Genomic DNA, 15,017 nt, shown 5'->3' on the forward strand with positions numbered 1-15,017 from the left:
GTACAACAGATTAAAGTGTTCCCTTTGAGGGATGCAGGAGGCCACACCATTACAGAAGCAAGGGCTGCCCAAGCTGTGCGGGCCATGTCTAGCCTCCGAGTTCACCCTGCAGGCATCACTTAGCCTGGTCTCCTCCACTTCATGCACTGCCCAAGTGCTGCCCACATTGTTCCTGGTTATAGAACCGAATGTTATTACATTGTCATTTCTACTAAAGAAGAAGATTAGCCCTCTTTTGTTCTTTCTGATTTCTGATTTTCTCTGTTCGGGATAGTATTCCTTGGTGTTGGTCAGACTCAAACTTCTGGGTTGACAGGACTTTGAGACTAACCTAATGCACACAAATTATTATACAAGTGATCTTGTGACCACAAAAAAATATACCCTGCCAAATTCCTGCAGCTGTGTGCCAACAACATGGTATTCTGGTAGCATTAAAAACCCAGCTCACTTTCCAAAGAACTTTCTTTGCTTCAGAAGATGTTTGGTGAGAAGGTTGAAGGTTCTGATAGATACCAGTGAGAACAGAAAAAAACATCAGGTGTGGCCTCTGTCCTGGAGGAAAGCATGACAACTATAAGCACATTAAACATTAGAACAATGACAACACTATGATCAGTAGGCGCAAATGTTTTTTGTGCAAACTGACCACTGTGGGCAGGGATAGAGTAAAGAGAGATTACAGTACCCAGGAGGAATTAAGAGAAGGCCCTCTGAGCAGAAAGTGAGCTGAGGGATTGGTGGAGAGTGGGGAAAGGTGTTCTAGGAAGAGGTCAAGGAGAAGCGGACCCAGTCATTAGGAGCTAAACCTTTACTAAGCAACACAGCCTGGCTGAACCTGGGGTTCAAATTGAGTCATAAGGAGGGATGTTGTTGCAGGTAAGTGGGGATAGTCAGGTCCTCCAAGCTGGGCCACCTGGCATTCAGGGTAGAATTTAGCAGAATACATTCATTCCTGTGACGCAATCCTGATCACAGTTTCCCCGTAACTGCTCACCAGACACAGCTACTTGGGCCTCTCCCTCCCTCCCTTCCTTCTTTCCCTTCCTTCTACCTTTGTCTCTTCCTTTCTTTTAGGTACTTATCTTAATATTCTGCTACTGTTCTCCTTAAAATCCTGATTTTCTACTAAGTAATGAATAGTAGTTTCACCTCCCCTATTTTGTTGTTTTCTTTAAATTTTGAATTCTTCCCTGCCATCGTGCTTTGCTGTCAGAGTGAATCTTCCCGGTCACCGTGCAGGGGCTGTGCAGGGAGAACTGGGAGAACCGGTTCCATGGGCTGTTGATTAACCGGACTGGGAAGATGCTGCTGACCAAGGATGACCAGGACATCCTGTTCTTGATGCCCTAGTAACTTCTTTGTGTTAGTGCGTTACTTTCTCCAGCTGTTTTTTCATTTGGAAAACTGGGATAATGACATCTGCATACCTACCTGCAAGAATTTAGTAGGGCCTTAAAAAGATTCTCCACGCATTAGAAAACGTTGAGATGTAGCAATTTAAAAGATCGTGTTGAGTGGCGATCACCATCCTTTCAGATTTGGGGGCCGTTCGTTTAGAAAAGATTCAAAATGGCGATTGTCATTTACCCAGTGTTTTTAAAACTTGAATGATCAGAATAACATACATGAAAGGGTTTCAGGAACTCCTCAGGTTTGGGGGTTTTCCTTGATGGCCCTCTACATAGCCTAAACTCCACTGAAAACAACAATCTTCCGTTTTCAGATCGCAGAGGGAATGGCGTACATCGAGAGGAAGAACTACATTCACCGAGACCTGCGAGCAGCTAACGTCCTGGTCTCTGAGTCACTCATGTGCAAAATCGCGGATTTCGGCCTTGCTCGAGTAATTGAAGATAACGAGTACACAGCAAGGGAAGGTGTGTTTCCCTGGTGATCATTACATGTTTTGTTATGATTTAATTTTGTTTTTGTCTTTTTTCAACAAAGCAATAACAATAGTCATTTTTTTAAAAAGAACTCAATTTGGTAAAATATTCTAAATGTTCCATAGTTGCTGTTTGTGGTTCTACTCTAGTATTTGTCCAAAAAAATTACTCTCTTGATTAACTGCACATGATACTTTTACAACATTTACAAATGCTATCATTTGTATTTTAAGTAAGCAAAGCAAAACACAAAGAGTTTGGTAAAGTCAAGATTCTTTGTTTATGATACATGTTTAAAACTTTCACCCAAATAATTAAGTATACTTTTTTACTGTATACAGAACATATTTGTAACAGTAATTTCATATTCTATATTCTGGCCTTTTAATTATAAAATAAAACATAGAAATTATTATATACATAGAAGTAAATGTAATGCTACAAAAATACACTCCTTTACTTTCCTACATTTCTCATATTATACATGTGAATCAAAAATGCACAGAGTGGCCCTGGCTGGGTAGCTCAGCCAGTCCCCATTCACCAAGATTTCGGTTTGATCCCCAGTCAGGGCACATAGAAGAATCAATGAATGAATGCATAAATAAGAGGAACAACAAGTCGATGTTTCTCTCTCTCCCCTAGCACCCTGTCTCCCTCCTTCTCTCTCTAAAATCGTACATAGCATTTTTTAAATTGCAAAGATAAATAAAATCCTAAATAAAATTAAATAAATAAAAATGCACAAAGAGGCATGAATCTGGCTCCTGGCACGTTGCTCTGTGTTGAGCCACATCTGGACTGCATTGGCCTTTGCTCCTCCTGACTCATGCATGACGATTACAATCTGAGGATTCTGAAGGTCTCCCTCACGAAAGATGGGTAAATACTTTTGCAGTGCTTTAAAGAGCCAAGCATTTTCTTGACATTCCTAAGAATTATTCAACAAGGATAATTTTCTTTTTAACTACACGTGTGTTATTTCTGGAAGGTGCCCACAGGACTTATAGAAGTGACAAACACATTGAAACATCTCTTTGATGTGTGTAGCGTTTCTTGCCTTCATCATACTTAAGGTGGTTCTCCTCCTGTCTCAATCCTGTGTTCTCTCAGATGGGGTATTACCTATCCTTGACCTTCATTACCCTCAATAAAAAGGTAGGTGCAAGAGAACAGTTTGAGGAAAAGCAGTTTAAAAAATAATAGCAAAAATAGAGTGAGCAATTTACAGTGTGACAGGCACTATTATTCTGAGTGCTTTTCATACATTATCTCATTTATCTTTAACCCTGTGCAGCGATGGTATGATGATGATTCCTACCTTGTTGGTGAGGAAACAGAGAGGTTCAGCAGCTTCCGAGGCCCCACAGTAAGTGGTAGAACCAAAACTCAAACCCAGATCTAGCTTCAGAGTACATGAGCTAGAATGCATTTCAGTGGTTTTGTTGAATTTGACAAGCCTAGAGTATCACAAAAATAACTGTTCTCATGAATGAGACAGGTGGCTTAGTGCAGAGAGCTCAGGTTCTAGAAGTAAACAGTAATGCAGTGTACCTTCCATTGGTATTTACACTGTGCCAAGCACACAGGTAAAACCACTTAACCCTGACAGCAACCTGGGGAGGTTCCGTTCTTTCCTCATTTCATAGATGGAGGTGCCAAGAAGGTACAAAAACAATAAGTGATTTGCCAGGGATCATATCAATCGGGAATCAGCAGAGCCTGAGTCAGACTCTACCTACAGCCCTCCCTCTCTCCTCCACTGCTGCCCAAAGGGCATTGGGTTTCGTGCTGGAATGTGCTACAGTGAGGGCACCGCACACAATAGCTGCTCTGTGAAGCCTTCTTCTGTCCTTTTTGTTGTTATTCTGATTTTGGCTGACACCACAAAAATTCTAAAGCAAAGACATAATAAAGGCAAATCTGTTAAAAAAATTTTAAGCTGTTGGTGGAAATCCCTAGCCTTTCCAGGGTGTAAGAGTGACAGCCTGTGCCTAAGTCCCTACTTTCCTCAAGGGGGCCCTGCAGTTCCTCGGGCCAGGTTTGCTTCTCCCATGACCCGAAGGCTAGGTGTCCCTTAGCCTCCTCAGCTCCTAATGAGAAACCGAGTATCATCACTGTCTCACTGTAGGCAGATCATCATCCTACCCAATTCCTAAAGTGTAATAATGTCTGGTTGGCTCCTTCAGATGCAAGTAGGGAATATTCAAGTGTGCGGTACCGTCTGACATTTCTTTTGGTGGGGGCTTATCAAGAGATATTGATATTCCACATAAACATAGTGTGGGTTCATTAGAGAAAATGTGAACACTAAAGATAAATACAGGGTGGGGAAAAGGTAGGTTTCCAGTTTGTATGGAAAATAATACAAGAATCAATAAATAACAATACAAGAATAACTGTGTTTTACATACTCACAACTGGAAACCTGTACATCAGGGGTGTTAAACTCATGTTCACCAGGAGGGCCACATCGGCCTTGCAGCTGCCTTCAAAGGGCTGAATGTGATTTTAGGACTGTATAAATGTAACTACTCCTTAAGAGTTAAGTGAGAGCTCGGCGCTGCCGCTGGGTAGAAGCAAGGTACCAGGTGGGATAAAACAAGGTGGAGGGCCAGATTCAGCCCGAGGGCCTTGTGTTTGCCGCCCATACTCTACATGCTTAGGCGATGGTGTTGAGGGACAAATGGACAAGCTAAGAATAAATGCCTTATAGCCCGAGTCATGTACATTTACATTCAAGGTGGGCTGGTTAGGGTATCTTTGAGACATGACATGAGAAACTTGACTTCTTAAGGGGGAAGTGCCCAAAAGGGAAACAGGGAGGCAGGCAAACATTTTAAGTATAACATTTCGTATCATCTCTGCTTTGTACTGTGTGTTACCTCTTCAAAACAAATAATCATAACTTTCTCAGAAGAGGATCACAGGATCATGACATTTTTGTGTCAACTCAGAGGCTCAAGTAAGATTCCTTTGTCTTCTCCGCTAGGTGCTAAATTCCCCATCAAGTGGACAGCTCCAGAAGCCATCAATTTCGGATGTTTCACTATTAAGTCTGATGTGTGGTCCTTCGGAATTCTCCTGTATGAAATCGTTACCTATGGGAAAATTCCCTATCCAGGTACCCTTTATTTACTACCTATTTCCATTCAAGTGGTGCATGTGAGAAAAAAAGCCAAAAGCATGAGGCATTAAAAAACCAGTAATAAGCTCATTTCTCAAAGCTAAGAATAACCCTTTTCTGCTAGAATTTGAACTTGACTGTCTTTAGTGGAAAGTGTTGTAACATATTCTTAGCCACTTCTCTGCCCTCTCATTTGATTGAGAGCATATTCTTTTTCTTCACTAATTCATTCCGCCACTTACTTCATGCCTAGATTGTGCCTGGCACCTTCGTGGGTGTGTGAATATGAGGATGGATTAGAGGATTAGACACAGGTGTTCCTGCTAAGCCACACACCTGATGGAGAGCACAGACATAGAAATGGGGATTTACAGTGCTTTTTGGTTCATTCTGAAACAGAGGATTGTATAAAGTATTTTGGAGTCCCTGCCTCTTCAAGAGGAAACCACCTCTTTATCTGTGAAAAGTCCCTCAGAGCTTTGACTGGACGTGAGGACAGCACTCAGTGTTTCCAGAATCCTGACACCTGAGGCCCTGGAGCCAGATTCCGCCAGCCTTTCCTGGCCAGGGATCTGGGGTGGAAAGTGCAAGAGAGGGATTTCTCCCAAACCCTTCACATTCTTTTAATGTTTGGCTTTTAACACAGTTGATTGATAAGGTGAATTTAAATTAAATTCTTAATGTTTAAGTCATTCCCTCATTGGAAAAAATATATAAAACAGAGGGTGCCAGGCACTCTCTGCATGCCTGGATTCAGCAGTCACAGCTATTATTCTGCTCTTCAGAGCTAATATTCTGGGAGGCAGAACTGGTGATAATCAAATAGACAGTCTGTGGATGAAGTGCTCTATAGAGAATGTGTGAAATGGTCTGGGGATTAGCAAGGCGGCAGGGCGAGGGCTGCTGGTTTTACCGGGCGATCCTCAGGGAGTCTGGGACATGATGTGAGTCAGGAGCAGTGGGGCTGTCTGGGGCTGAGTGTCCCTCAGGGGAAACAGCCAGTGCATGGGATCCCCAGCAGGAGCAGGAGCCATGATGTTTGGGCCTTGGAGGATGAATGAATTTATGAATTAATGACGGTCCAAGAACATTTAATTGTCTCCATGCTATGGATAGAAAGTTGGAGGTGAGGGCAGTAGAGGGGCCCATGGAGTTGGGGGTGGAGTGCATAGAAGGGCCTCAGAGGCCACGGGAGAGCTTCACATTTTATTTCACATGAGACAGAAGCCGTGCGAGTCTTTGGATGAAGCAGTGACGCAGCCTTCCTGCTTTTGATCACCCTCACTGTTGTGTAGGGATGAGCCACAGAAATCGGGAGTGGGCTCCCGCTGGGAGGGAGAACAGGTAGGCAGTGCCTGCACAGAGGAGCTGACTGTCCCTTGAGATCTCCTTTGTGCCAACATTTTGTGTTCTGACTGCCACTCTGCCCCAGACCCTGAAATGAATGAACAACACCTAATTTAAAGTAGGGAAAATATCTCTCTTTTTTTTTTTAAGATTTTATTTATTTATTTATTTTTAGAGGGGAAGGAGAGACGGAGAGAAACATCAATGTATGGTTGCCTTTTGTGCCTTCCGTGCTGGTAGTTAGCCTGCAAGGAACCAGCCTGCAACCCAGGCATGTGTCCTGACTGGGAATCAAACCGCGATCATCTAGTTCGCAGGCCCGCGAAAGTAGGGAAAATATTTCTTGATCAACCCTGATGTCTGGCATTATATCTCTGTATCAATAACTTATATCTATATGTATATATGGAGAAAGATTATATGTTCAGATCATATATATAATCTGATACCTGACCAAATGACATATCAACTCATAAAATGATGTTGTATGACATGCTCCACGGTGATATGCAGACGGGGCCCAGAGGCTCTGAGGTAACTCTTGCCCAAGACTGTGTCACTAGCTCCTCACAGAGCAGCCTCTAACCCCAGGCCTATGTGCCTCCCAAGACCTCATATTCTTGCCTACTGTGCTCCATGCCCGAATTTGAAAATATCTGTAGTGAGGGACTTCCGCCAAGATGGAGGCATAGGTGGAAACACTGTGCCTTCTCCCACAACCAAGTCCAAATACAACAAAGGTTTAGTAAACAAAGACACAGTCAAAGAACAGACAATTGAACTATACGGAAGTCAGACAACAGCGAACCGTTCTACCGGACTGGTAAGAGGGGCGGAGCCAGCAGAGGATCAGGATTGGGCAGGAAAGATCCCCGGACCCAGGCACACAGGCAGCGCAGATCCAGCCAGGGTGCGGGCAGACTGACCGCAGTCACACATTCGCACACAGTGAGACAGACCGCCCAGGCCCCAGTGGGCGAACCTAGTGGTGGAGGACTCACTGCAGTCGCACATTCTCGCACAGTGTGATGAAACATGCCGGCCCCAGTGATGGTGGCAGCTGCGGCGGTAGTGGCGGGGGCAGCAGACGCAGAGGCGGCAGACGAGACCACCATTGCTCCTCTCTGACCCTGCCCCCATGTACAGCGTCACAACCCAGTGACTGAGTTGCCCTGCTCTGGTGAACACCTAGGGCTCCGATCCTCATACTTAACAGGCATGAACAGTCCAAAAGATGGCTCAAGAAGAACTCAAAGCCCCAGAGCCAATAACTCTAAGTGACCAAGAAATAGCCAGCCTCTCAGATGCACAGTTCAAGACACTGTTTATCAGGATGCTCACAGAACTGGTTGATTTTAGTCACAAATTAGAGGAACATATGAAGGCTAAACTAATTGAAATGAAGGGAGATGCACAGGAAACCAATAGTGATGGAAAGGAAACTGGGACTCAAATCAATGGAATGGACCAGAAGGAAGAACAAAACATCCCACCAGAAAGGAATGAAGAAATGAGAATTCAAAAAAATGAGGAGAGGCTTAGGAACCTCCAGGACATCTTTAAACGTTCCAACATCCGGATTATAGGGGTACCAGAAGGGGGAAAGAAACAGCCACGAGTGGAAAACTTATTTGAACAAATAATAAAGGAGAACTTCCCCAGTCTGGCAAAGGAAATAGACTTCCAGGAAATCCAGGAAGCTCAGAGAGTGCCAAAGAAGTTGGACCCAAGAAGGAACACACCAAGGCACATCATAATTACATTAGCCAAGACCAAAATGAAGGAGAGAATCCTAGAAGCATCAAGGGATAAGGGGACAGTCACCTACAAAGGAGTACCCATCAGACTGTCAGCGGATTTCTCAAAAGAGACCTTACAGGCAAGAAGGGGCTGGAAAGAAGTATTCCAAGTCATGAAATCCAAAGACCTACAGCCAAGATTGCTTTATCCAGCAAAACTTTCATGTAGAATGGAAGGGCAGATAAAGTGCTTCTCAGATAAGGTCAAGTTCAAGGAGTTCATCATCACCAAGCCCTTATTATATGAAATGCTAAAGGGACTTATATAAGAAAAAGAAGATGAAAAATATGAACAGTGAAAGGATAGCACACTCACAGTTATTAACAACCACACCTAAAATCAAACCAAGAGAACAGCTAGATCGGAAGCGGAACCATAGAAATGAAGAACACATGGAGAGTTAGCAACAGGAGAGTGGGAGGAGGAGAAGAGGGGAGAAGGTACAGAAAATAAGTAGCATAGAGGGTAGGTATAAAATAGATAGGGGGAGGGCAAGAATAGTGGGGGAAATATAGAATCCAAAGAACTTGAGACACATGATTATAAACTAAGGGGGCGGCGATGGTGGGGGAGGGGGTGTGCAGGTGGAGGGGAATGAAGGGGGGAATAGAACAACTGTAATGGTATAATCAATAAAATATATATATTAAAAATTAAAAAAGAAGAAAATATTTGTAGTGAAAAATTATAAAAATTATAAAAGAATCAGTAGAAAAATAGTGACTATCTCTCTCTCACACACACATACACACACACAAATACAGCAGGACCAACCAGACAGTACTGACTGGTCTCTTCCCCAGTTAGTTCCTACTTTGTAAGGACTGGAATGTAATGCCTTCTGGAGTTCTGAGTCGAAGACATTGCCAATCATGATGTTTGTATGTTAGCAGAGCTTCTACTATCAGGAAATGTGAGGAGATCAAACTATACAATTAACTTAAATCTCAGAGGATTAGACTCACAGATAGCAAAAAATCGGTAAACATTGCCAGAACATGCCATTTCCATCACTGTTAAAAAACTGCTTGAGAATATTTTCTTTACCTGGAAAAGTGCTGGATATATTAAGTGTTTAAAAATGGTTTAAAAGATATGTCTGACTTTGAAAGATAAAAAGGGGATAAAATAAAGTAGGGGAGAAAAAGAAGTAAGAAAGCTACATATAAACATATTTTTAGAGGAAAACAAATATTAAAAAGAATGTAATACATCAAAATGTTACAGTCGTTGGGGATGAGATAATAGGCTATATTAATTTTCTTCATAAATTTTTGAAGTTTCCAATATTTTACTATTACATTTTTATTAAATATTTTAATACTCATCTAAGTAATATATGCACATGAAAAATCAGATAGTGCAAAACACTTCTGGCCTTAAGCTTGCAGATGCTCCTCATAGGCACCTACTGATGTTTGCTATTCATAGTTCTAAATATTTCAGTACTATTTCTTAAGTACAATTTTCCCTAATTTTACTCATTATTAAATACAAATATGGTCATACTGTTTTGAGTTCAAAAGATACAAAGGCTTATGGTGAAAGGTGTGCCTTTTATTGCTATTCCTCAGCGATAATAGAACAGCATTTTGGGAATATGAGAGAGAATAAATGATACAATTTTGTCAATAAAGTTACTGATTAAACTTCTAGTAGTAGTCAAATACTAAATGTGTAGGAGTGAGTATAGTGTAGGTGTGTCATTTCCTATTTGCATCCTATTCATTGAGATGGATAGTTTTAGTGGGCATAGCTAACACCATGAATTTCTGTGCACATTGGAATATAGTCCAGAAAAAAGACTTTTCTGTAACATATTTTTTAGAAAAAGGCTTTACATCAAGGGGGCAGCAGCATAAAATGGAGTAAAAATAGCCTCTTCAACAAATGGTGTTGGGAGAACTGGACAGCTACATGCAAAAAAATAAACCTTGCTCACCAACTTACACCATACACACAAATGAATTCAAGGTGGATAAAAGACTTAAATAAAAGTTGTGACACCATAAAAGTCCTAAAGGAAAACACAGGCAGGAAAATCTCAGATATTCCACACAGCAACATTTTTACTGATATGTCCCCTAGAGCAAGGGACATAAAGGAAAGAACAAACAAATGGGATCTCATCAAAATAAAAAGCTTCTGCATGGCTAAAGAAAACAACATTACAATGAAAAGAGAACCAACCATATGGGAAAACATATTTGCCAATGATACCTCAGACAAGAGTTTGATCTCCAAAATGTATAAAGAACTCACATGACTCCGCTCTAGGGAGATTAAAAACCCAATTAAAAAATGAGCAAAAGACCCGAACAGACACTTCTCCAAGAAGGACGTACAGAGGGCCCAGAGACATATGAAAAGATGCTCAGCATCACTAGCCCTCAGAGACATGCAAATTAAAACCACAATAAGATACCACCTCACACCGTTGAGGATGGCCATTATAAACAAATCAACAAACAACAAGTGTTGGAGAAGATGTTTAGAAAAGGGAATCCTAGTGCACTGTTGGTAGGAATGCAGACTGGTGCAGCCACTGTGGAAAACAGAATGGAATTTCCTCAGAAAACTAAAAATGAAACTGCCTTTTGACCTGGCAATTCCACTCTGGGGATTATATCCTGAGAATCTTGAAACAGCAATTTAAAAGAACCTGTGCACCCTAATATTCATAGCAGCACAATTTACAATAGCCAAGTGCTGGAAGCAACCTAAGTGCCCATCAGTAAATGAATGGATCAAAAAACTGTGGTACATTTACACAATGGAATTATATGCAGCAGAGAGAAAGAAGGAGCTCCTACCCTTTGTGACAGCATGGATGGAACTGGAGAGAGTAATGCCAAGTGAAGTAATCCAGATGATAAAAGAAGAATACCATATGATCTCACCTTTAAGTGGAACCTAATCAACAAAACAAATAGGCAAGCAAAATATAACCAAAGACAGTTAAACTAAGAACAATCTGACAGTAACCAGAGGGGAGGTGGGAGGGGATCATGGGGGAAAAGGGTTTTCAGGAACAACTATAAAGGACTCATGGACAAAACCATCAGGGAAGTGGGGATGGCTGGCGGGGGAGTGGTGGGAACAACAATAAAAATTAAATTTTAAAAAAGCTTCAATTTCTCACATAAATTGAGTTTGCAATTAAAAAGACATTTTGTACCAATTAATTATATTTTGGGCAAATCTCAAAAATCTTTTGTGTCCAATTACTATCAGTCCATTTCAAAAAAATGTTCATGTTTTGAAGGTTTTAGCCCCCATAAACTCAAAGCCACAGGAATTGTTTTTCTTCAGTCATTTTCTTGCTCTCCTTGGTGAGTGAGCACTGAATGAATGAGCAAAGGTCGTTTATCACAGTTGTTGCTGTACACAGCTTTGGAGTTTGTCCTCATGAAAATTTGAGGTGTTGATGTTATTATTCTGCTTCTAATTCCTACTTAGAAGATAGAATACATTCCCAAATAGGATTTTTTTCTTGAGAGGCTCATGATCTAAATAAAATTAAGTAGCTAAGGAAGTACAATTATCAAATTTGCTTATGTTATGAGTGCTATAACTCAAACCCTTTTGATCTAGAACTTTAAACAAATTCTTCCCCTGAATCCATCTCCTGAAGTGGTTGGCAGCCTCTGAGTCTGTCCTCTGTCTACGATCTCATTTCTGCTGTGGAAGAACCCAGGATGTCTCGTTATCCTTGAAATTTCTGTACTTTGGTGTGGTGCGTTGTCAATTTTTTGTTTTTTATGCTGGGTCCTTGTTTTGTCCTTTCTATTTGGAAACTTATAGCCATAAATTCTGGGAAGTTTCCATAGATTGCATCCTCCTTTTTACTTTTTATTTTATTTCTGCGTGACTTGCTAGTAAGATGGTAGATGTCCTGGAGTGATTGAGTCTCATGTCTGCTCTTTCTGTCCCTGTCATTCTGTCCTTCCCTACCTTCATCCCTTCCTTTGGTGAGATAACTCATGAGAACAAGGGTCTCTGGACCACTGGGCTTACTTGTCAGCACCCTCACAGGCTTTAGGACTGTTCTCTGGGACTATTGAGCTCTTTCAGAAGAGAATCTTCCCAGCCTTGCCTTCGGAGTACAAGCCAGGATGTCCACATCCTGGAGGCTTACTGGGGAAGGGGCAGTTGTGCATTTTTTTGTATTTATTTATTATGGTAAAATATACATAGAATAAAATTTGCCATCTTAACCATTTTTAAGTGTACAGTTCAGTGGCATTAAATTATGTACATTCACAATGTTGTGCAGCCATTACCATCATTTCCAGGACTATTTCATCTTCCCAAACTGCAACTGTACCCATTAAAGCACAGGTGTCAAACTCATTTCACTGGGGGCCACATCAGCCTCACTATTGCCTTCAAAGGGCTGAATACAATTTCAACTCCTTAACAGTTAGGGAGTAATTACATTTATACAGTCCTAAAATTATTTCAGTCCTTTGAAGGCAACAGCAAGGCTGATGTGGTCAGCAGTGAAAATAAGTTTGACATCTGTGCATTATCACTAACTCTCCATTTCCTCAACTCCTTAGTCCCTAGCAACCTGTATTTTACTTTCTGTCTCTATGAATTTGACTACTTTAGGTACCTCTTGTTTAGTGGAACCAAACTCTACATGCCCTCCTGTGTCTGGCTGACTTCACTCAGCACAGTGTCCTTCAGGGTCATCCAAGTTGTGAGGTGTGAAATGTGTCTCGCTTTTTCACGTTCAGCATTTCTCCTCACTCTGGGTCTTCCATCCCACACTTTACCCCCACCTCCACTGGGCTTGGCGTGCCTTCAGTTTCTCCAGTGTTACTCTGGCACACCTGCCAGGAGGGCTTTATAGGTACTGTCCTGTCTGCAGCCACCCACCTCACCTCTGCGTGTGTGGTAATTATGTGGAGCCTCCCAGGAGTCATCGGTGTGAGGACACGTCTTGCCCATCTGTTTCTTGCAGGTGCTGTAGTTTCACTTTCTTCCTCTTGGCTCGGACTACTTCTGCCTCTGGTTGACAGGTGTCTCCCAGCTTCATCAAGGACAGACTTAAAATTTCTGTTTCTTGTTCTGCTTTTGGAGGGGATGAATTAAGGAGGAAAAACAAGAAGGTGGGGCAAAGGTCTTTACTTCCCTATCTTAAAAGCAAAACTATAATAATATTTACATTTGAATTTTCTAAAAAAAAAACCCAGAGGGGATCTTTGTGGTTGGGGTTTTGTGTTGCTTTGCTTTTATAAAGAGAAAGGAGATTTGAAAATGATGAAATTTTACGAAGCATCCTGTCTTTCCTGACTGTTTCTTACCAGCTGTATGCAACATCGCAGTGTCCTTGGTGAATCAGGGCCAGGAGACTCACCCTAGTCAGAGCATTCTCGGAAAAAACTAATTTGCCCTTTTGGAAGTATCATTGGGTAGGAGACTGTGGTCCCATGGTAGCTGGTACTTCCATCCTCTCACACTCATTGAAGGCCCTTTTGTCTTTAAGATTGTCATAGTTCCCGAAGCTGTGGGCTCTCATCTCCTGTCACAAATACCCTGTTCCTTTCTAACCTCTGCTGTGCTTCATTTTCCTCCTTCCTGTGTTCCTTCACCAACCTTTAGTCTTTGCTAACTCCTACCCACTCCAGATGTTACTTCCCACTCTTGCTCACCCACCTCCCTGTCCTGGGGGCACCCTCCCCACTGGGCTGTGTATCACTTGAGGACAAGTCCCTGTCATCATCATTCTTGTATCTCTCAGAGCTTAGTGCTAACACCCATAGTTAGTAACTCAATAAATGCTTGTTGGAAGAATGAAGGATGGACTATGAAAGTGCTTGCATTTTAAGATCACCAGCCAATGGGTGTTTGCTGGTTTTGACCTAATAACAGACAAATTACCAAGTAACAGCTTTAATTTTTAGACTTTAATCTAAGACTTATTTAATAGCCTTATTTTATTTATTGGTTTATTTTTACATTACATTAAAAGACTCCAGATTTTCTTCCTTTTGTTCTTCTTATCAAATTAAGTTCCCCAGGCAGAATGGAACTTGCCTGGCCTTTTTCTGCATTGGGAGAGTTCTTCACCGTTAGGAGCACATATGAGAACAAGGAAGAAAAGTCTGCATTGGGGTTAAGGCGCCCTAGAGAGGTTTATCTTCCGTGGGCACATTCTGACCTTTTATGCCATTGGAGATTCTCCAGGAAGGAAGTGAAAGACACTCTTAACCAAGTTCACAGGTCCAGCTGCTGCTTCTATCATCCTGCATACTAGTCCCCCCACCAGGATGCCAGACCCACACCCAACCCCCATGCAGAAATAAACACAGAGATTTCTTCTGAAAGTTATTTAAGTGAACTTGGCTAGTTTCAAGAGTCAAGGCAATGCCAAAGCCACAAATTTTATGGAGACCCCAACCCCAAATAAGGAAAGATGCAAATCAGCCCCATGGCTCCATACAATGAGAGTCGAATGAAGTCTTCTAGTTAGAACATTCAAGTTACACAAATATTTGAAGATGGTATTTCAGAAGTTGACATGAGAAAAAGTAATTCACCATCTAAACAGCTTTCAAGAGATCTTAACAATTAGAAAGTTTGCTCGGATCTTTCCATTTTAAAACCAAGGATGCTTCCACGCAGACACAATATGTCTTCTTTCAGAGGGTTAATCCAGGCAGGGACTTCAGTCACTGTGTCCTCAGAAGAAGAAAGGTTAGGGACTTCCGCCAAGATGGAGGCATAGGTGGAAACACTGTGCCTTCTCCCACAACCAAGTTTGAATACAACAAAGGTTTGGAGAAACAAAGACACAACCAAAGGACATAAAATTGAATTATACAGAAGTCCGACTACATCTAACC

At 41.7% G+C, this 15,017-nt stretch overlaps 1 protein-coding gene across 3 annotated transcripts in view; it reads left to right on the forward strand.

Moving 5' to 3' along the window:
• LYN (LYN proto-oncogene, Src family tyrosine kinase) overlaps window positions 1-15,017 on the forward strand; it is a 130,576-nt gene that overhangs the window by 111,015 nt on the left and 4,544 nt on the right. For all 3 annotated transcript variants that reach the window (XM_037028596.1, XM_037028599.1, XM_037028598.1), the window contains exons 11-12: window positions 1,727-1,880; window positions 4,882-5,013. In XM_037028596.1, coding sequence (XP_036884491.1) covers window positions 1,727-1,880; window positions 4,882-5,013 — 286 coding nt within the window. The remainder of the gene's footprint in view (window positions 1-1,726; window positions 1,881-4,881; window positions 5,014-15,017) is intronic.

The sequence above is a fragment of the Sturnira hondurensis genome, unplaced genomic scaffold, assembly GCF_014824575.4.
Source record: "Sturnira hondurensis isolate 20B ecotype Veracruz unplaced genomic scaffold, ASM1482457v3 Scaffold0020080, whole genome shotgun sequence".
In the NCBI taxonomy this organism is placed as follows: domain Eukaryota; kingdom Metazoa; phylum Chordata; class Mammalia; order Chiroptera; family Phyllostomidae; genus Sturnira; species Sturnira hondurensis.